General features: G+C 44.9%; 1 protein-coding gene across 1 annotated transcript in view; it reads right to left on the bottom strand.

Annotated features, from left to right (window-relative positions):
• CDH13 (cadherin 13) overlaps window positions 1-23,038 on the bottom strand; it is an 870,720-nt gene that overhangs the window by 689,796 nt on the left and 157,886 nt on the right. Inside the window, exon 2 of the mRNA XM_088449431.1 lies at window positions 10,365-10,476. Within this exon, the coding sequence (XP_088305557.1) occupies window positions 10,365-10,476 (112 nt within the window). The remainder of the gene's footprint in view (window positions 1-10,364; window positions 10,477-23,038) is intronic.

Raw genomic sequence — 23,038 nt, 5'->3', positions numbered from 1 at the left:
CTGACCCGATTATTGCCTGGATATTGGACCTGGTTCTGTGGTGTGCCACATGCCCTGATCCCTGTGTGGATACTGGAAATAGTTCTGTTGTCTGTTGTGTATCCCCTGTCCCAATATGCACCTGGAGCATTGGACTGTGCTTTTTCTTTGCTTGGTTAGAATCTATTTATAAGAGGAATCGGTATGATTTACGGCCGACCCATTCCCGGTGGTTGGAATCCCGACAGCGGCATCCCGGCAGAGGAGGAAATTCCGATCGTCCCCAAGTAAGTATTCTATAACATATTTCTACCCCCTAACCCTAACCCTCCCTTAGGGGTGCCTAGCCCTAACCTCCCCCCCCAGTGCCTAAACCTAACCCCCCCTTCCCCACCGCCTAAAACTAAGTCCCCCGGGAGGGGTGCCTAACCATAAGTCCCCCCCGGGGGTGCCTAACACTAACCCACCTTCCCCTAGCCTAAACCTAATGTCCTGGGGGGGTGCCTAACCCTAAGTCCCCCCTGGGAACACTAAACCTAACCCTCCCCCCCAACAGCTATCCGCACCCGGCGCCCCTTCAATAGGGATGCCGGGCGTCGGGCTCCCGGCGTATGTCTAATGACAGGCGTTGGCATATCGACGCCTGTCTTTAGACCCTTCCCGGGAGGATATGACAGTCGGGACTTCCCGACTGCATACCATTTATAACACTCTGGACCTGATGGTTAGCGCATATCTCTGATGTTTTGGCGTCTGCGTAAGTCCAGGACCTGTTCTGTGCATATGCAGAATGGGTCCTGCGATCTTGCTTGCAACCCCCTCCCAAGCCACATCATGTCCATTTGTAGGGCGGAGTGTTGGTTTGGCTGACCACCATTACCGGAAACGAGGGGCGTCGCTGGCCACCATTCCCGGCTGTGACCTCAGTTGCAGAGCTGGGATCACAGATGCAGCAAGGAGGCGTCTGTTTCATACAGACACCTCCAGTTACATTAGATTTTAGATGGACGGAATTGTACAGACACTTTGTGCGGCTCTGTAATTCCGTCCATCTCTGAATCAGGCCCCATGGGCTCTGAATCAGGGCCCTCCTCTCTGAAAATGAAGCGTCCTCTTGGACGCTCGCATAGCTGTGGGTGACCACCCACAGCATATGCGAGCGTCCATGATGATGGTCGCGATGGTCTTGACCATCGCGACCATCGGGCTTGCGACGGAGACCCTGCGGTAGGGTCTCGCTGCCGCAAGCCCTGGAGTGATATTGGCTCTATCAGAGCCAAAATCACTCCCACTGATATCACTAGTGATGTCAGTGGGGCCGGCTCCAGACGGTAGGCGTTCCCATGGGAACGCCTCCGTCTGGCAGGCACGCCCACCAAAGTGGGCGTGCTGTCAATCAACATCGACAGCATGCCCCCTTTGGTGCGAGACCCGGAGCGACAGCTTGGCTGTCGCAGTCCGGGTCTCGCGCATGCGCAAGATGGAGCTCCCTCCATCGTGCGCATGCGCAGTGGGGGAACATCGACCCGTTTGCGAGCGTCCTTTGCTCGCGAACGGGTCTGAATGACCCCCTATGTGCATAAGCCTCAGTGCATGTTTTACCAGACTCCAAGGAGACTATGGGGTCTATTCACTAAGCAGTGTTAGCAGACAGAGTGAAAGGTGCCAGCCAATCAGCTCCCAACTGTCATTTTTAAAACACAGCCTGTGAGATGGCAGTTAGGAGCTGATTGGCTGGCACCTTATCACTATTCACGCTGTCTCCTAACACTGCTTAGTAAATAAACCCATAAATACTGTATCAGAAAAGTGATAAATGCCCCAAATTTTCCTTCAGGTTGCTATTTACTGTGTTTTCGGGACTATTCATGGCCCCTTAGCTGTGGCAGCTGCTTATGAAAAGCCATAAACCAGTAGTTTCACTGTGAATAGTAGCAGCATAAATATACATACAGGACAGTAGAGAGCGTCCCGGGAAATGGGGCGTGATACAACCCTCCAACTAAATAATCACGCACTTGGAGGGGTTTATATAGCATAATTTGGCCTAAAAAGCAGAAAATAGGGGTTCCATTTTGGCTGGGATCTTCCCTCCAAGTTGCGATCTCAGACGTGAAAGATGACATTTTGCCTTTTTCTGAGATCCAAGTTGGTGGGAAGATCTAAGCCAAAGTCGAAGAGCTCATCTCTTGCCAGTTTTCAAGTGATTATCTCTAAAAATATCCATAATGCGTTAAGTGATGTGGGGCAGATATAGGGGGGTGTAAATGATGTGGGACAGCTATGTGGAGGTGCAAATGATGTGGGACAGGTATGTGGAGGTGCAAATGATGTGGGACAGGTATGTGGAGGTGTAAATGATGTGGGGCAGGTATGTGGAGGTGTAAATGATGTGGGACAGGTATGTGGAGGTGTAAATGATGTGGGACAGGTATGTGGAGGTGTAAATGATGTAGGACAGGTAAGTGGAGGTGTAAATGAGGTGGGGACAGGTATGTGGAGGTGTAAATGATGTGGGGACAGGTATGTGGAGGTGTAAATGAGGTGGGGACAGGTATGTGGAGGTGTAAATGATGTGGGACAGGTATGTGGAGGTGTAAATGATGTGGGACAGGTATGTGGAGGTGTAAATGATGTGGGACAGGTGTGCGGAGGTGTAAATGATGTGGGACAGGTACTGTATATTGGGGTATTGTGTTAATGGGAGAACAGTTTTAGAACTTGCAGATAAGAGGTAAAAGGATTTATACCAATGTTCTACAAACTGGTATAAAACACTGAAAAACTACTATAGAGACATTTTTCTGTACCCCAAAATGTTGGAAAGAATTTAATTTACTGAAAAACACTTTCCTGTTATCATTTTTAAACTGTTAATTAAAAGGGCAAAATCAGCCATCTGACACCTTTTAAGAACCTGAAATACTGTTGTTATGGTCATTAACAGCCTTCTATATGTTCTTGCCAGAGTCGTTACCAGGGCTCTGAGTGCCCTGTGCCGGCCCCACCCCATTTGCTCATGACGCCATGACGTCGCGCATAAGGGGACAGTGCCGCCGGCACCCGGAACTACTGCAGTGCATGGTGAGTCTTCATGATGCTTTGGGCAGCTGTAATTATCACAGGGTGTAGTGTCCAATGGCAGGCAGGCAGCACTGCCGCAGCGATACTGGCTGCAGCAGCCAGAAGCAGGGGCCGTGGGGTAGCAACAGTCCCGCCCACAGAGCCAGAGCCGGTCGCACACCTAGTTACGGCCCCTAGTTCTTGCTATCTCAGTTGTCACTTTTTGGGGGTCTAGGGTGGTTTTCCCACTTTATCATGCACTTCTCCCAGGTTGCCTTTTGTAGAAAATTTGCGCAACTTTGCAGCGACCATCACAAATTGGCATTTCTGGGGTGCGTGCATTCGTGCGATGTATGCGAGTTTCAGGATACAAACTGGCTTTCCCCAAAACGTGTTCCTTATTGGATTGACCTCATTAGGTTTACATATGGTACTGCCAACATGGGATCTAGGCAATTTCAAAGCACACCACAGCACATGGTCCACATAAACAAAAAATACATTACAGCAGCCCTTCATTCAATCCAAACAGCCACAGACTGCACCCACGTCCGTATGATCATCGGATGATCCAATATTTCAATATAATTTCAATGATCGCTGCTGGCGGCCAATGTGTTTGCAGACAACGCTGAATATACGATTTGGTGATTTTCGCTCACCAAATGCGCTCGGACCGGGTTGATGGCACAGCTCGGACAGAGAGGAGGAGGACCCTGTCCGAGACTGCACACGGGCCCCCTCCTCTCTAGAAACGCCCATGGTTATGGATCTCATTTCTTAAGTGACCTTTCACATCTTCCTATATTTCTACGCTTACACCTATACAGTAGTAAATTGTGTTTGTGGTGCACAGGAAAATGTCAGCATTTGCAACCTGTTGTGATTCGAGGAAATGAGCTAAATAAACCCATTAGCAACAAAGATGTCAGGCGTTTGCCATACGATGCTCGGCGTGCTAATGGTACCATCTAAAAATTAAGCTGTTTTAACACACGCAGGCTGCTTAGCATGGATGGCAGAAGAGATGTTATCTGTGACATACTAAACACTATTAGTGTCCCATACTGTTATCCAGCCTACAAAACACATTAAGAAGCCCTAGAAATAAATGCGAGGCTTCAAACCTTTCTGACTAAAACGTAAAAATTTGCAATTTCACAGGATCACTGTCTTCCTAATACAAATGTATCAAACGTCACAATACAGTCAATAAAACTGGCTAATATCTGATTTAGTCTACAGCAGGTGAGCGATCTTACTGCAAAAGGTTCAAAAGAGGTTTAAGAATAAATACAAAATTGTTCATTTTTGCTATAAAATATATATAAAAAAATAAATACAGGCAAAGAGAAATTATGAGATGGTTAACTCGTGCCAAATTAAATTTTTGCTAATTAATTAATAAAGAGCATAAAATATTTTTAGATTGAGTTATAATGTTCCTCCTATTTACTATAATCATTAAACGTTTATTGTTATTTTCAGTACACAGTTTTTGAAATTTTTGGGGGGATTGTATTTGTGTTGGTTACTTTTCTTTTGAGTTGTGCATGTGAAGTTGCCGGGGTTAGAACCTACCAGTGGATAAGTAGCCAATGAAATCATTACAACGGTGGGGAAATTGCATTTGATTCTGCCCCAATTTTTAATTTTATGAATGTTGGGAGGTATGCTGCCTCCTTATTAGTGATTGCCATCTAAGGGTTTACCATTGATGGGGCCATCTGTGCTCAACTTCGATTGTATGAAACCATTGATGGAGAACCATCAATGATTATCCCTGCTGTGGGACTGGGCCAATCAGGGAAGGGCGGCATAGGCTGAGCGTTGCAAAGCATTGTGCACGAGCTAAGTGGTACGCCAGTCCTGCTCCAGGAGACAAATTGAGACAGAAAAAAACATTGCTGATTATCTACCATCGATGGAGGATGGAGAACCATCAATGACAAAAGCATCGGCCATTGGTGGCAAACCACTGATGTTGATCACCATCAATGGTCAATGGCTACCTCTACTCCCTGCTCTAGTCTGCACTTAACACAGTTCCATTCCTGTGTTCATAATTTCTAAGCATCATTTTCGGGGACTCTTGTTTAATTAAACAGCATCTGCCACGTACACATTGTGAAAGCTTGGGCTGGATTGGGATTTCTGGAGCCAAGGGAGCAAGTGACTTGCGGAACCTGTGTCAATGAAGTACAGATGTGGCCAAATACATCTATTCACCATGCGCTACAAGTCGCGCCACGTCGGAGCTCCACGTGCCTTCGGTAGCGCAGAGTGTCTTTCGTGCAACTTTTTACCTTCAAATGCGTCTTATGCACAAAGTGATATGAATAGCTAGCACAACCAGCTTCTGCAGATTAAAATGATATGTGGCATGCCTATGTTCTGTGTGCGTCAGCGGGTGTATCTGCATGTGAAATGCTACATTACAGTGTCAGCAGCTATAACACTGTAACGTAGCGTTTCGCATGCAGATACACCCGCAGATACACACAGAACATAGGCATGCCGCATATCATTTTAATCAGCAGAAGCTGCTTGTGCTATTTAATTACATCGTTGTGCGAATAAGATACATTTGAAGGTAAATAGTCGCACAAAAGATGCTCGGCGCTACCGAGTCACGCCCAGTGTGACCGGTCATGTTGCGCGTATGCCAGATGGTGATTGCTTGTCTGGCTGTGGTAGCCACTAATATTTGTCATTTGCCTGGAAATTGAGAGCTGGACTAACAGTCCAGAGTGGGAGTGTAGGTGGAGAAACCCTATGGGGCCTATTCATCATCTATAAATGGCCCGGTAACCATGCGGAAACGCTAGTTTCTGCATATTTTAGTTACCAGGCCATTCATCATCAGGGGTCCGATAGGACCCCCTGATATTCAGCAAACTCCGAAAACTGAAAGTTTTTGGAGTTTGCTCATGAGAACAAGCGCCATCTTCAGCGCTTGCTCTTGTAGCCCCATTACTTCCTATGGGAAGGAATTCCGGGGATGCGAAGAGGGTTCAGAGTGGATCCCTCCACCACCTTCTCACGGACTCCCCTATGGCTGTGCGCATGTGTGACCTCGGGCTGAGGGGGAGGAGGTTAGTAACGCAGCTACATCTGTAGCTGCGATACTAACCGAGGGGACAGTTGCTTTTCGGAGCAGCTGTCCCCACACCGGAGCAATTCATCATTGTAAACTATCCCCCACTGCGAGATGGATACTTAAGTATTCCTCGCAGCGAGTTCAATACTTAATCATCGGAGGCCATACAGTCTCTGATGATGAATAGGCGCCTATGTCACACACAGTCACCTGAATTGGGTGGGGATGTGGTTGGGTGGCAGTAGGGAGGATTTATGGGAGACTACCTGAGGTGTGGGGGCTCCAGGGTGACGGGCACGGTTCCCCTGTGAAAGCAAACTTTGTGTGTGTGGGTTGAATCATATCGCTTAGGACCGTAAACAGATATTAGTCTATAAAAGGTAACTGGCAGAACCACCACCATGTTGTGTTGTGTTTACTGGCTATGGAGCCAAGTGATGAGGTATAGAAGAACGTCGCTTTAATATTATGGGGCTCATTCGGCATTGCATAGAAGTCAGCCGCAAGGCGGGTGGTTGTCTCTCGCTCTACAAAAATCAATTCTACACTTGATTCTTAAAAACAGTCATCTCTTATCGCCTTAGGTCAGTATACAAAGTGAAATCTATTTCCTTTGCTTCTCATACACAAATGGTCGAATATTGCATACAGTATATGACACTTTATGTCCTCATTTTTGTTGTTTTTCGCCGGTGGCCTATCGGTTTACCGTCTGTTCCTCTGGGGTACATAGCAGTCAATTTTATATCATACTGTAAAGCTCAGGTAATATCACAAAAGCGGCTGATTGGATTTTTATTTGAACATATTATGTTTGTATCCTCAGCTAACAATAGGATTTAAACCCATTTTGTGAACATTCTACATTTCTATTTCACAAAGATATAAAATAATATAAAGCCCTAAGGAACCGCGTGCTATGCGGGAGAGTTTATTGCGCTGGTTGCGAGGGCATCAGTGTCTGGATAAAACGCTTTTATTAAACAAAACGCTGTTGATTTCACTTTGCGATCTATTGAAACCCACTTTTGAAACAAAAAAAAAAACCAGCGTGTTGGATTATTGTCAGCTTTTTACGAGCGAATGATCAATAGCAATTTTGCAGATTTATAATGGCATTTATACAAACGTTACAGTGTACGACAGATAGAAATATGCTTCAAAAGGGAAACAGAAGCATAAACACAAATCATTTTCAACATGACGAACCATTTAGCAAAATAATGACATTATAATCAGTAAAAGTTTCCACTTTCTTATATTTGATATGTTATATAGTTTCCACCATGTACTTACTGCTCTAAAAATCTACTAATACAGTACTAGAACATACCTGTTCCAAATTAGGGCAATCTAGGAGATTCCCAAATTAGGGAAAGACCTTTTATACTTGTAATAAAGCAATCAGAGAGAGATTAGCTGCTGCAGTGGGCGTGGACATGATGCAAATGAAGTGGTAAAGCTCCACCCATCTCATTAAAAGGCAAATGAGGCATGATGATGTCCATTGCATCATCAGACCCCTCCCACTCAGCTTATGAGGTGCGCAGGGCTCAGGGATAAGATTTCCCCAACTTCATGATTGCAAAAGCCCCACCTGCCTTCTTTCCTTCCCCCCCTTCCTATCTCTAGGACGCAGTATATGGAAATATAAAAGGATTGCCACACCTGTTCTGCTAGGCTAGTAATACATTTTATTTCAAATTACATGATTGCTAATAAGCTACCCCTATTCAGGAAATTAGCATGACTAGTGCCAGCCCATGGGCTCAGTAAAGCTTCAGCCAGCCCCAATTGGAAGTGGTGACCCAACGCCACCTCAGAGCATGTTCTGTGTTGCAGCTCCGAAGCAGCATTAAAAACACTGGATGACACAGTGAGGGGTATTTAACATGGGAGCGAAAAGTCCGTGCTGGACTTTTCGCTTCACATCGGAGATTTTCCAGGGATAAAGTATCGGGCGCGCGCCCGCTTTTACCCCCTATTCAATATAAAAGCTACAAAAACGGGAACCTGCGAAGTGGGATATGCAGAAAAATACGAAATTTTCCTGGAATAAATTGTAGGAACCCCGTAAAACTGTAAAAACATGGGGGATCACTATGGGAACCCCCGTTTCAGCCTGCAAATGAAAGTCGGGGATTTAAATAGTGGCTGCAGGTGTTTTTTCCCGACATTGAAGAAGTGATGCAGAAGAGCACTTAGGTTATTTTTTCATTTTTTAGTGGTCCCATCAAATTTGGGGTACATGAAAATGGGTACTAGCATATTTTTAAGTCCCAAAAGTCTTTATTTTAAAATTCTGCAAATATGCACCTGCTGCTAATATCCTATTCTAGAATACACCTGCCGCATACTTACAGAATAGCCCTGAACCTATTTCCCTATTTTTAAACACTTTTTTCCCATTTTTTTTTTCACCCCAAATTTAAAATAATTTTTTTGGGGTGTCCCTATTTTTTTTTAAAACTTTTTTTGACACAGTTTATTTTAAAATGACATTCTCAGGGATGCAGGCTATTTTTTTTAAACCTGCACCCCTAAACCCCAATTCTGCACTTATTTTCGCCATCTATTCAGTGGTGAAAAGTTATCCCCGTTTTTTTTCAAAGACTTTTCGAACCTGCGAAAAGTCTTTGAAATTGAATACGGTGTAAAACCAAAACCAGCGAAAATGACGTCATCGGTGCAAAATTATCGCAAAAAATGACTTTTCACTCCATATTGAATACCCCTGTATATGTCACTCATTCAATGTACAAGGACCCCCTAACCATTGGTGCGCTAGACAACTGCCTAGGTTTGCCCAGTGGTAGTGCCAGCCCCAGAGATCTGGCTTATGAAAAATGTTATTTACACATCCGCGCCTTAAACCAATAGCAAATCTACTATAGTGCAGATTGGCCATGAAATGGACCCATGAATAGAATTTCCCAGAAGTCTGTTCTTCCGATGAGGAGCATCTGGTTTGCACATTGTGTCTATGAAGAAGAGTAACATGGTCTCTGACTGTCCCTGATTCATCGAAAATGCATTTGGAAACCTTTACATAAAGTCAGACACAGGAGGTATATTTACTAAAGTGAGAGTTTTTAGAAGTGGAGATGTTGCCCATAGCAACCAATCACATTCTACTTAACATTTAACTAACCTCTAGAAGATAATAGCTAGAATACGATTGGTTGCTACTTGCTATGGGCAACATCTCCACTTCTAAAAACTTTTGCTTTAGTAAATTTACCCCTTAGACTCATTTTTCACCATAACGCTACATATAACCAACATCAATAAAACAAATACTGTTCTAAGACCATCACTACACAGAAAATGCTGTCATTCAATACCTGCAGTATTGCAAATATCAGAAGGACAATACCAGTGAGACTAAATAAATAAATAAAGCTATATAGTATTTATATATGCCCTCTAAGGGAGTGGCATTATTCTGTAAGTTCCACTGGAGCAGGGCCTGATATGAATGAATAATAGATCATTGTACAGAACTGCATAATAATATATAGCTTAAATACAACACACAGTACTTAAATTTTGCATGTCTACAATGGTCCTGATCGCCTACTTTCCTTCAATGTCCGGTAAACTCCCAAATTTGAGTTCTACCGGGATCACAGTAGAGTATAAAACCCTCCCGGATCCTGCCCACTTCTCCAGTGAAGTGGGCGGTCTGTGGGCATGTGAATTATGCCACTATGGTTCTGCCGCCTACCCACGGTTGCAGACTGCTGTTCGAAAAGTAGGAAAACTGTCCAACCTCAGCACAACTGCAAAGCTCACACTGCACTAACCAAAAAGAAAAACGGTACTTGTGTACTTTACAGACTCATTGCAAAGAGAACCCAATTAATGTTTTAAATTGTACTTGTGTACTTTACGTACACAAGTACCGAAAGTTATCACCACCTAAAGAAGAAAGTTGTCCCCTCGCGGGTTCGCCGCTCTCGCCACGCTTCGGGCTCGGTGGCTTGCTACGCTCGCCACAAGGTTATATTCCCCCTTGATTGGTAGGGAATGACGCTGGACACTGGGAATGACGCTGGAGACTGGCTGATGACGTCAGGGTCCTCTCCATGAAGGGGATTTAGACATTACCATGATTGATATTAATGATGAGTGTATTACACTTGGGTTCTCTCTGCAATGAGTCCGTAAAGTACACAAGTACCAAATAAACTATCATAGAGGAAAAATTATGACTCCCTACCATTCAGAACCAGCTGATCCACCAAAAACTCTGCTGGCTGCTCGATGTAGAAAATCTTCTGCTGGAATCCTGGGATGCAGTCGTAATCTCTCGCAATGGCAAAAGCCAGAACCTGCGGAAATCAAAGGAAAAACATTTCAGCATCAAACTCTTGAGGAATCGGAGAGATATTTGCAGACAGCAGGATTTGCAGGTTTCTAGGAAGCTGCCAAGTAATAATAAATAAAAACCCTTCTGTATCTGTTGCTTCAAATGTTACACTAAAGCAACACTACGGGTTTTAGATATAAACTGTCATCCGCTTTTCCAAATATAAGGAGATATCAAAGGTTTCCTATCCGCAAGATGTGATTTCTCCCTCCGCTTTTTAAGCCGAATTGCATTTCTTTATCCCCACAGCTATTGTCGGGATATAGGTTAATGTTCTATTCAGCTAAAGCTGCTGGTGATTGTGAGACCTGGAATGTGTGCAATGATCTAGCATCAAACAGTCTCTCTCTCCTGCTTCCACTGACAAATTTACAAAATGACGACTGATAACCGCAACGGCTATCCAAGTGTATATTATTATTATTATTAAAGGGTGAAGACGAATACGTTACTTTTCTGTATCATGTAAACCCTTTACGTAACTGTTCCATAATGGGATGTAGTTAAATTACCGGCTATCGGGATGCCGGCTGCCGAAATCCCGTGCTGGAATCCCGAACCGCGGACAGGACACCGGCGCCGGAATCCTGACATGAGGGGAGATGTCGATGCCAGGATCCCGACAGCAGGCGCCCTTAGCTGTTTGCCGCGGGGGAGGGAGGGGAGGGTTTTGTTTAGGCATCCCAGAGGGTTTAGGGTTAGGCTACGGACAGGGGAAGTTAGGGTTAGGCTGCGGGAGGGGGGAGGTTAGAGTTAGGCTACGGACAGGGGAAGTTAGGGTTAGTCTGCGGGAGGCGGGATGTTAGAGTTAGGCTACGGACAGGGGAAGTTAGGGTTAGGCTGCGGGAGGGGGAAGTTAGGGTTAGGCTACAGACAGGGGAAGTTATGGTTAGGCTGCGGGAGGGGGGAGGTTAGAGTTAGGCTACGGACAGGGGGGTTAGGGTTAGGCACCAACGGGAGGGGGTCAAGCTGCATACACACACAACAATATTGTTACCAACGATTTTATGAACGATTTTCTGTCAGATTTTTTAAAGTGTAATGAACGATGTTTTTGAACTACAAACAATTTTTGCATATTCCCTTGATGAGATTGTTCAGTTGGTCAGTCTGACTGAACTACAAACTACAAACGTGAACACGCATGAACGATAATCGTTCATCGTTTTAACTCAGAAAGTGAATTATTTTTACAACGATTGAACAATAAACGATATCGTTAACGATAATCGTTCAAAAAATTGTGTGTGTGTGTATGCACCTTCAGAGTTAGGCACTAAGGGGGGAGAGTTAGGTTTAGGCACTAATGGGTAGGGTTAAGGTGCGGGGTAGGGAGGGTTAGGGTGCAGAACAGAGGGGTTAGGGTTAGGGGGTGAAGGAGGGAAGGTTAGGGAACTTACGTGTCCCTAGTCAGGATTCTCAGCATCAGGATGCCGCTGTCGGTCTTTTGACAGCCAGCATCCCAAGTCGGGCTCCCATCCCCAACCCTTCAATAATAATATAGCAGGGAGGCCCTACTTTACTATTGCTGGGCATACACTGCCAGATAAAATGTCTGTCAGACCGACAGACATTTTATCTGGCCGGCTGCCAGCCGCAGATGTCGCCGGCATACACTGTGAGAGAAATCTCACAGTGTATAGCCCAACATCCGCGCTCTGCCCCCGGGGGAGGAGACATTTCCCTGTTCCTTCCGTTGGAAGGAACACAGGAAATGTCTGTCTGTCGGTCGCGCTGGGCATACACTGCCCGATGCGGCCGACAGTTACCGGGTAAATATCGCATCGGACGGGCATGCTGGACAATCCAGCATGCCCGACCGAGCAATATTTAACCCTCGGTCGCCCCCCCATGCTACAATTATCGCGGCGATCCGCCGATATCGGGCGGATCGTCCCTATAATTGCAACGTGTATGGCCAGCATATGGAACTAGAAACATCCTCATAATATTCAAAGAAACCACACGGTTATTTTTATACACAGTGTTACAAACATAGATTGGATCTCCAATGTCATAGGTCTTTTTTTTTACGGGATGTCTGAACTAGCCCACAGTGCATCAAGATATTTCATAGTCTTAATTACAAAATACAAGCCAGTGCATGTTTATGTTATATATTCATAACCCCATTAAAAAAAGACCCAGCACCAAAAATAATAACCTGACGGGATCAACCAATCTGTCGTTATGTTTATTTGCAAAAGGGACAGGCATAATCCTGCTTAAAGTTAAAAAAATAAATAAAAATAAATAGTTTTTAAATAAAATACAATTTAAATAATATTCAAGCACATGAAAAACCACCATTGGCGAACCTTAAATGCTGGTGTCGCAGGTAAACCGTAAAAGCCAGTTTCATATTTAGTTACACATATCTGAATCAGGAACCCATTGACGTTTGTAACGTGAACGCATTTTGCAGCCATGTCACTGGTGAAATTTTAATTGAATTTGAAATTGGTTTAAAATTTTCGAGCATCTCTACGGACCAGTCTCAGTTATAGTGAATCAAAGAGAATCCATGGAAAGGGGGACTAACGTAACACTTTCAAAGGCACAAATACATTTTAAACATGGGGTCTGACGGCAAGAGCACTTTTTTGCCAACACATTGGAGACATACAGTATATGGCGTTTATCAATTCACTTAGAACAAACGCGTCATGGATATTGGATGTGCATTATGAATATTCGCCATGGGGCACATCAGTGATGTCACCGCTCCTTACTGAAATTATTGGTTCCTGATACTGCTAAGTATATGCTGGTCTCCACTGTGCTAGCAAGACAAGTAGTATATAAATCCCAAAGTAGTAACAATACAGCGCAAATGTATGAGAACCAGCTTACGAAGATAATGTACTTTGACACAGCTCAGGTCAGACCAAGTTCATTACAAAAAATACATTTTAAAAAGAGAAGCTGTGACCTGGTTTAATTTTTCTTCTATAGGGGGAGATGTATCAATCACTGGAGAGAGATAATGTGGAGAAGTTGCCCATAGTAACCAACCAGCTGCTAATTGTTATTTATCTAGCACAGACTATGACATGACAGAAGATGATTGGTTGCTTGCTTTGGGTAGCTTCTCCATTCTATGTCTCTTTGTGGATAGATACATCTCCCTACAGTGACTTGCCCACTATACATATATGACAAAAATGGTGCCCACTACCTGCCCCCCTTGTAAGATGTGTTCCCTGCAGGGATGGACTGGGGCAAGTATCGACTCAGACACTCCTTGTGTGTAAGCACACAGGGTGAGAAAACGGTCCTTGCCATGCACCATAAAGACGTGGTTTTGCGGCACATCCCGTCTCAGCATGCTGGACCCAGCGGAGCCCTGGGTGGCGGAGTTGCTCAGCCAGGCCTTCAGGAGTCAGTGGTTCTGTGTATGCTTAATTGTGAACATATACCATGGAATATCATGGCTATAGTGCTCGTCTTTGGAGAACAGGGCTACAAAAATAAGGTATTTGTTGCGAAACGCGTCATGCATCCCCCAGATCGCCCACATCACTGGAGGCTGGCCTACATTTCCAGGAGATTTAGAGATTTTTGAGCCTCCAAGAAGTATGCAATTAGGCCTAACCTGGCTTATAGCTATATACCAGGGACGTGCTGTCAAGGTAGGCAGGGGAGGCAGAGCCTCCCCTGTCATACTCATCCCCTATCATACTCCCTGTCATGCTCCAGAGTTTTGATGTATAAAATCACAGTTTTTATATGTGTGCCTCCCCAGCCATTGACCTCACCTCACGTTACTGCTATATACAGTGTATGAATTTCAGAATCCAGTTTCCTCCACGCCATGCCATAGGGTAGGAAGGCTGTATGGGATATGCAGGAAACCAGCCCAGGACAGAGCACAACTATTGTTCAAATAAAACAAGGGCATTAATGAGAATCGTAAACTGTAGCCTATAAAAGGAGCTGTTGCAGACGTATCAAATACTGACAGCGGCAGCCCGACGGATCTAAATCCTGACTGCAACAGGTAAGTACCCTAACCCTCTCCTCTCCCTACCCTAACCCTCCACTAGTGGTGCCTAACCCTAACCTCCCCCCTAGTTCCTAAACCTACCCCTGTTAGTTCCTAAAGCTAACCCCCCTCCCTACACCCTAAACCTCCAGGGGGGGGGTGCCTAACCCTAACCCCCCCCTTTCCCTAACCTGACCCTCCGGGGGGGGATGCCTAACCCTGTCCCCCCGGGGGTCCCTAAACCTAACCCCCCCGCACGGCTAAACACTAAGACACCCGGCTTACCTTCGTTCGGTAAACTGGGTGTCGGGATTTTGTAGTGGGGCTAATGATAGGCGACGGGATTTCGACACCTATCTTTATTCCCATGTTGGGATGTCAGTGCCGGGATAGCGCCTGCCGTGACTAGATCACGTTGCAGACAGCATCCAATCAGATGCTGCCAATTCTTACATCAGTGTTAGCCAACTGAATGCACTTTGGTGTCTGCACAGTTCGACCCTCTAGCCTTCAAAAGGGCCACATGCTACTCTTAATCTCAGTAACAAGTTAAATTAATACATTTAACCAATGAGAAAGACACCTTTGTGTAATAACCTCTCAGCAGGCTTTTTATACAAGTGCTACAGTATATAATAATATAAATACGACAGCAAAGATGGAAGGAGCTGGAGGCTGTAAGTGAAGCCTTGGAGGGCCCCTGGGCCACCCATTCAGCACCACCGGTGTAGATTATAATAGAAAAAATCTTATTGGTTGCTAAGGGCAACAGCACCTATTAATTATCATGCACTTGTTGGACCACTGCTGTGAAATCAGAAACTGCATGGCCGTGTTTAATATGCGAGATGGGTTTTTTCCTTCTTAGTAACAAGAGAACCAGCTCAGCGCTGTGTGTGACGTATCCAAATATAGCATTTTTGTTCGTAATGTGATTTCTCTGGAAGACTAGAAAACCTGGTTTAGCTGCTGTTTATGCATTTGTATACCACTCACATATAGTCCTCCTGAACTTGGACCCCACAAGAGCTGCCGAAGAAAGACTGTGAGGAGAAACAGCGGTATGCCGTTTTCTGTACAATAAATGACCTTGCTGTATCACAATGCAGTGAAGAAAAGCCACACACTGGAAGTGCTTTCCATTTACAGAGCAGCTTGCCAGAATCCCCACATACAGTTATATAGCTGTACTCCTGCAGATATGCAGCACTGTGACACCGAGCTCCGAGTATCTTATCAGCTGTGCATTAAAGAGCCACAAAGCCTAAAATGTAGGTTGTTTTATAGTTCAGTAACACTGTCCAAAGTATACACTGCTGCTTTATAAATCGCCTCGATGAGAGTTGTTAATTAACGAAGCCAAAAGTGAGTAATATAATATGATAAATATTCCCCCTTAGTCTATTTACATACAGGCACATGTAAGCCAAAGCATAAAAAAATAAAGAAAATATCTGTCACTAAAAATGCAGACAGCTCTGATACCAATTTACTCTTAGGAGTTATAGAAGACAGGAATGAAAGTCTAATGCTGGGTATACTTGGGACGATCTGTTCAGCCAACGATATGTGAACGATCTCCCTTGAAATTCCTGGTGTGCTGGATGAACGATATTGTTCATCCACACACCAAAGATATCACCAACGATGAACGACCAATGATCGCAAACCCCCATGGAAATTGCACGATATCGTCCAGATTGACCTGCATGCATGCCGGATGGACGATATCAATATCGTTATCGTCCAACGGGAGCACGCATCGTTGGTCATCATCGCATACACACGGAATTATATAAATTATATCGTTAAGATAGATCGTTCTGTGTGTATGCACCTTAAGAACACACACACATTCCCCCAGCACAATGCAAAGGACCAGCAAATGGCATTTTCATCCTATATAATAACAATGTAGAGATCTCATGTACATACATTTGTAAATATTTGGTAAGCCACATCAAGGCGTTGAAATACATAAATGTATGACCCAAAGTGGGTGGTATTATCTATCATGTAACGTTAGGACCACCAAAACAGGGACGCCTTGGTGGCTTACCATATGTTTGCAAATATATGTAACGGAGAGCTCTCCATTGCTATTATTATATAGGATAATTATCCCATTTGCTGGACCTTTGTATTGTACTGGGGAAATTGTGTGTGTGTGTTTTTTCTTGTCTAGATTAGCCCCTCCCTAAAGCTGCATACACACACAACGATTTTGTTACCAGCGATTTTATGAACGATTATCTGTCAGATTATCTGTCAGTTGACAAGTCTGACTGAACTACAAACGTGACCGCACATGAACTATAATCTTTCGTTTGACTCAGAAAGTGAACGTTTTTTTCAAACGATTATCGTTAAACGATAATCGTTCAAAAAAAATTGTTGTGTGTGTATGCAGCTTTACATGCACCTGTGCTGGACCAATTAATTGATTGAGCAACTTGCCATTCCGTGTATCTAAAGGTGCCCATACTTCTGCGACGGATCGTCGCGATGCAGGGATGCGATCGGAAATTTCCGATCGCCCACCATAGAAGTTCAATGATCCGTCTGTCCCCGATTTGACAATCGCGATAATTTTTTGATCGCGATCGTAAAATCGGGAAAATCAAACATGTTGGATTTTTGCAATGCTGCGATGCCGGGTTGCAGCATCGCGGCAATCCATCGCTGATGTATGGGGCCCATAATGCTGGGCATACACTATACAATTATTTGTCAGATATCTGTCCAATCTGGCTGGATGGAGTGAAAACCTGGTAATGTATGGGAGCAAATGACAATCGATCATATGGTCTTAAACACTGGAAACCGGACAAAAAACAATTGCTCAAATTGTTAAAATTCGTGTGTTTTAACCAATTTGTCTGAATGACCATTTTTGTCTGTTTTCCAGTGTTTGGGAGCAAATGGTCGATTGTCATTTGCTCCTATACATTACCAGGTTTTCATTCCAACCAGCCAGATTGGACAGATATCTGACAGATAATTGTATAGCGGATGCCCAGCATTAGAAATTAAAGTCTGTCTAACGGACTGAAATGTTTAAGGAAAACATGTCCTATTTTCTTATTTGCAGGAAATAGATCGCTTCTAGTAATAGCAAACCAGAACCAGGAATCGGAAATAACTTATTATAATATACAACCAAGTAAAAGTTGAAACAAAGAAAATCTAGGCGCAATAGAATGTCAAGTTGTCCACTATGTATACAGATAAACCTAAAGCAGCCACCCACAAAATAGCTCTAACCAACTATTAACTTAAACAGTAAATTTTTTTCTTAATTGCAGGAAATAGATACTGTAGCTTCTAGTAATAGCAAACCAGAACCAGGAATCGGAAATAACTTATTATAATATACAGGAACATTCAGTCAGTGGTGTAAAGTGGCAACGTGTTGAAAAAAGATTCCCTATTCAGCTGCCGGATGTGAACGGAGCCCCAAAATAACTTTGACAATGGATGAAGGCAATGATCTGACACTCCAGCAAAGGTAGAGAAATCTAAATATAGTGTACAGTACTGTGTGAAAATAAACAATGAATTGCGCTCTCCTATTTTTGGTAACACAATTACCGGTAGTTAATTCAGCACATTTTCACACTGCACATGCACTAGAGCAGTGGTTCTCAAACTCGGTCCTCAGGACCCCACACAGGTCATGTTTTCCAGGTCACCCAGCAGGTTCACAGGTGTATTCATTACTCACTGACACATTTTAGGAGATGCACAGGTGGAGCTAATTATTTCACTTGTGATTCTATGAGGAGACCTGGAAAACATGCACTGTTTGGGGTCCTGAAGACCGAGTTTGAGAACTGTGCACTAGAGCCAATACGTAGGTGATGTAAGCATTTGCTATGCAGAGTCGTGCGCATTTCAGCCACATCTTCATCTGCGCCGGAATGTCAGTAACTGGGCTGTAACAGAGCATCAGTGAGAACGCGCCAATGCACCTGCAGGCTGTGCAGCGTTGGACGCATGGCGTTAATACTCATGTTTAAAGGCGGAGATTGGATTGGGGCGGCATTTGCACGGATTGGGGGTGGGACTATTTAATCCCAATTGTGCAAGCTTATATGTTAACATGAGATAATTTTTTTTTTGAGTCCCACCCTCAAAACCGTACTGATGATAAACGTCCACTTTACTAAAGGCAGACGAATAGGCTTAATGCAGGTTTTAACCTGTGATGGAGCATTCACAACCAATATATATAATAGCTAGCATACAAATGTGCTACATAACTTGTGCTATTTGTGAATAACTCCCAGGGATAGATGCGCCAAATATCACAATAAATTGTGATAATCTCACTCCATAATCTCCTGCATACCGGCTTTGTTGCTTGAGGAAAATCTTTTTTTTACCGGGACAGCTCTTCTGATACAGAGCTGTCCCGGCAATGTACAGACTTCCAGCCCAGCAATGTACAGACTTCCAGCCCAGCAATGTACAGACTTCCAGCCCAGCAATGTACAGACTTCCAGCCCAGCAATGTACAGACTTCCAGCCCAGCAATGTACAGACTTCCAGCCCAGCAATGTACAGACTTCCAGCCCAACAATGTACAGACTTCCAGCCCAGCAATGTACAGATCCCAGCCCAGCAATGTACAGACTTCCATCCCAGCAATGTACAGACTTCCAGCCCAGCAATGTACAGACTTCCAGCCCAGCAATGTACAGATTCCAGCCCAGCAATGTACAGACTTCCAGCCCAGCAATGTACAGACTTCCAGCCCAGCAATGTACAGACTTCCAGCCCAGCAATGTACAGACTTCCAGCCCAGCAATGTACAGACTTCCAGCCCAGCAATGTACAGACTTCCAGCCCAGCAATGTACAGACTTCCAGCCCAGCAATGTACAGACTTCCATCCCAGCAATGTACAGACTTCCAGCCCAGCAATGTACAGACTTCCAGCCCAGCAATGTACAGACGTCCAGCCCAGCAATGTACAGACGTCCAGCCCAGCAATGTACAGATTCCAGCCCAGCAATGTACAGACTTCCAGCCCAGCAATGTACAGATTCCAGCCCAGCAATGTACAGACTTCCAGCCCAGCAATGTACAGACTTCCAGCCCAGCAGTGTACAGACTTCCAGCCCAGCAATGTACAGACTTCCATCCCAGCAATGTACAGACTTCCAGCCCAGCAATGTACAGACGTCCAGCCCAGCAATGTACAGACGTCCAGCCCAGCAATGTACAGACTTCCAGCCCAGCAATGTACAGACTTCCATCCCAGCAATGTACAGACTTCCAGCCCAGCAATGTACAGACTTCCAGCCCAGCAATGTACAGACGTCCAGCCCAGCAATGTACAGATTCCAGCCCAGCAATGTACAGACTTCCAGCCCAGCAATGTACAGACTTCCATCCCAGCAATGTACAGACTTCCAGCCCAGCAATGTACAGACTTCCAGCCCAGCAATGTACAGACTTCCAGCCCAGCAATGTACAGACTTCAAGGTTTATGACTCGGATGTCAAAATGTGCATGTGTAGCCATTGGCCTACGAACACCCAAGGGACGTGTGATGGAGAGGGATCCTTCAGATCCTGCTCCACCATTTGGCACCTATTGAAGGCTTTGTCTAGTTAGGCTTTCCATAGCTTGATGAATGCGGGCACAATGCAGCCTCGTATAATGCTATGGGGGCTGCAGTAGACATCTCCAATATACTATATTGCGGTAACTCTTCCAAAAGCGACAGTTTTCGGAGACCTTACTACATTTTCTACTTTGATACATGCTGTTCCCAGAGTTTAAAGTAGCCATTGGTTGGCAGGACATGCAGATACTTGCAGTTCCCCAACACCCAGTTAGACACGGGTAACTGGTGTGCACCCTATCGCAACTTGCCTTTCTACCACCATAAAATGTGTATAACCATTGCTCCAGAAAGATGCCTACAGGTATTTTTCTAAAGTGCGAGTTTTTAGAAGTGGAGATGTTGCCCGTAGCCGTAGCAACCAATCGGGTTCTACTTAACATTTATCTAGCACCTTCTAGAACAGCGGTGGAGAACCTTTTTTCTGCCGAGGGCCATTTTGATATATATAACATTATTTGCAGGCCCGGTGTAGGACACGCCCCCTACATGTGACGTCACACAGGGGCGGGGCCACAATCGCCGGTGATTACATCAATGCCCGGAGCATCTTGAGGATGCTTCGTGGAGCTGTAAGGGCAGCGGTGTGACCGTCTGAAGCGTCCTAAAGATGCTCTAGGTGGCACTGCTGCATAGATTCTGGCTGCAGTGTGCCATTCTAGGCACCCTGCTAGCCAGATGAGGCTAACAGAAAAAAGCTACAAGGGCCAGACCAAATGATTTTGCGGGCCTTATATGACCCCCGGGCCTGAGGTTCCCCGGCCCTGTTCTAGAAGATAATAGCTAGAATGTGATTGGTTGCTATGGGCAACATCTCCACTTCTAAAAACCTGCACTGTAGTAAACATACCCCTAGAGTAGATTAACATTTAAATCATGGATGAGGTTTGCATTAGTTTGTGTATGTTCCTGGCAAGATGACTAATATACCGGGAAAAAAAAAAAAAAAAAAGAGTATATGCACCAATCAAATAAACCAATTTAATCCCCCGCCCCTAAAGATATCTAATCACATTCTGTCACTATTAAGGTCTCTATCTGCATCTTGCTGTTTATAAAACTTCATATTAGTTTATGGGCAATGTCAGAAAAGTTGATAGTCAGAAGACTGAGTGTTCATCGGTCCTGAATATAAAACAACACTGTACCGAAAAGGTCAGACAAAACCGCAGCACAGCCAAGCTAGTCCGGAACCCGGTGTCCTTAGAAACTTTATTTTATTAGATAAGAAATTTCATACAATGAGTAATATCGCGCCGAGGCTGAGTACTGTACACAAAAGGTCACAGGAAACAGTATATTTTAGTAAGTAAGCAATATACATCCCTGCCTGTGTTTGATACAGAATTATCATCCATTATTTTTTTTATATTCTGAGAAAGATTTATGTGGAGGAAGTAGAACAGCACTGTGCTCCGATCCGGCACTGACCTTGCAAAGTTAGAAATGAGGACATGCCACTAGATTGATTGCAGCAGTCATACGATTGCAGCGGGACTGGCAAACCATCGGCAGCTACCTGCTATGGGTAGGATACTGAAACTAATTAAAATGTCAGAAGTGCAATTATCCCCAAGACAAGGCTATGAAAAGCTTTGATAATGTAAAGTAATGATATACTAACACAGCGTTATGAGAATGAACTTGTCAACAGTAATGAGGACAGTCAGGAATTGGAAGTCAGTCGTCTATTCCAGCCTACACTCCGATCATTAACTTAAACAAGCAGATGGAGTAACTTGGAGGGGAGTGGCGGAAAGTGGCAGGTGCAGGGAGCGTGGCGCAGTGGATTGCGTCATCCCAGCCCCCCTCTGTATATTGTCGCAATTCACGACATTGTGAAGAGAGAATAAGCCCACTATCGGCCGATTCACTGCATATGGCGTCATCCAGCTTCCTCTGTTGGGAAATGGTCATATCTCGGAGACTGCCTACTCTCTTTCGGAGCTCCCCGAAATTCAGGAGCCTTCCAGACATTCTGGGAGTCCAGGTGAAGTTTATTATAATGAAATGAGTAACTGGCGAGGTCTTCAGGTTCAGCTGGTCCATGTAACATGCCTCTCACGGTCCCAACCCCGAGTTACTGCCCTGCTCTTAAATAAGCATGTAATACCCCTTTTCCACCTAAATTCCGGGTCTGACCCGGAGTTGGAACAAAGTTCCTATCCGGATCAGACCCGGAATTTTGCCGGCGCTGACTCGGGATATTCCCGAGTCAGCGCCGCTCACACCGCAGTCGGGTCTGCATAGACCCGGCTTTTGCGGAGTGAAAGTGGACGCTTGGAGATGACGTCATCTCCAAGCGCCACTGAAGCCGGACCAATCGGCCGGCTAGCAGCGCACTCCAGGTCATCGTGACCCGGAGTGTGCTGTTCCCATAGCAGGGTTTCACAGGCTGCGCCCGTGTTAAACCCTGCTAGTTACCTGGGTTGGATTGCCGGGTCACTCGACCCGGCGATCCAACCCTCTGCCCTTTTACACCAGGGAGCTGCCCGGGTTAACCCTTCAAAAACCCGGGTTTTAGCTCCGGTGTAAAAGGGGTATTAGTCAACACAATGGTGAAGCTCAGGCCCTGCAAAGTGTATTACCCAGATTTCTGTGGGATTCGGAAGTGCAGGAGCTCCCAAACAGCTACTTTGATTGGCTAACGTATAGACCGTAGATGGGGTATGTAAAATGTGTCAATGTGAGATTCTGCAACATATTCATCTGCTAAACAGACACATCTGGTGATGCAGCCTGCTCTAAAGGCCCCAATACAGGCCCCAATACATGGTGCGATATAGCAGTCGATCCGACGGCTTGGTACGATATCGCTGTTATATCGTACTGTGGGCCTGATTCATAGCCGCTCGTAAGCGGCCGCTCTTTCGCTCTGAGCGATGTTCGCACAACTGCGCATGCGTAT

The sequence above is a fragment of the Taudactylus pleione genome, unplaced genomic scaffold (assembly GCF_031769625.1).
Source record: "Taudactylus pleione unplaced genomic scaffold, aTauple2 ptg000484l, whole genome shotgun sequence".
Lineage (NCBI taxonomy): Eukaryota > Metazoa > Chordata > Amphibia > Anura > Myobatrachidae > Taudactylus > Taudactylus pleione.
The sequence above is the reverse complement of the archived record's forward strand: the minus strand, read 5'-3'. Positions and strand labels throughout refer to the sequence as shown.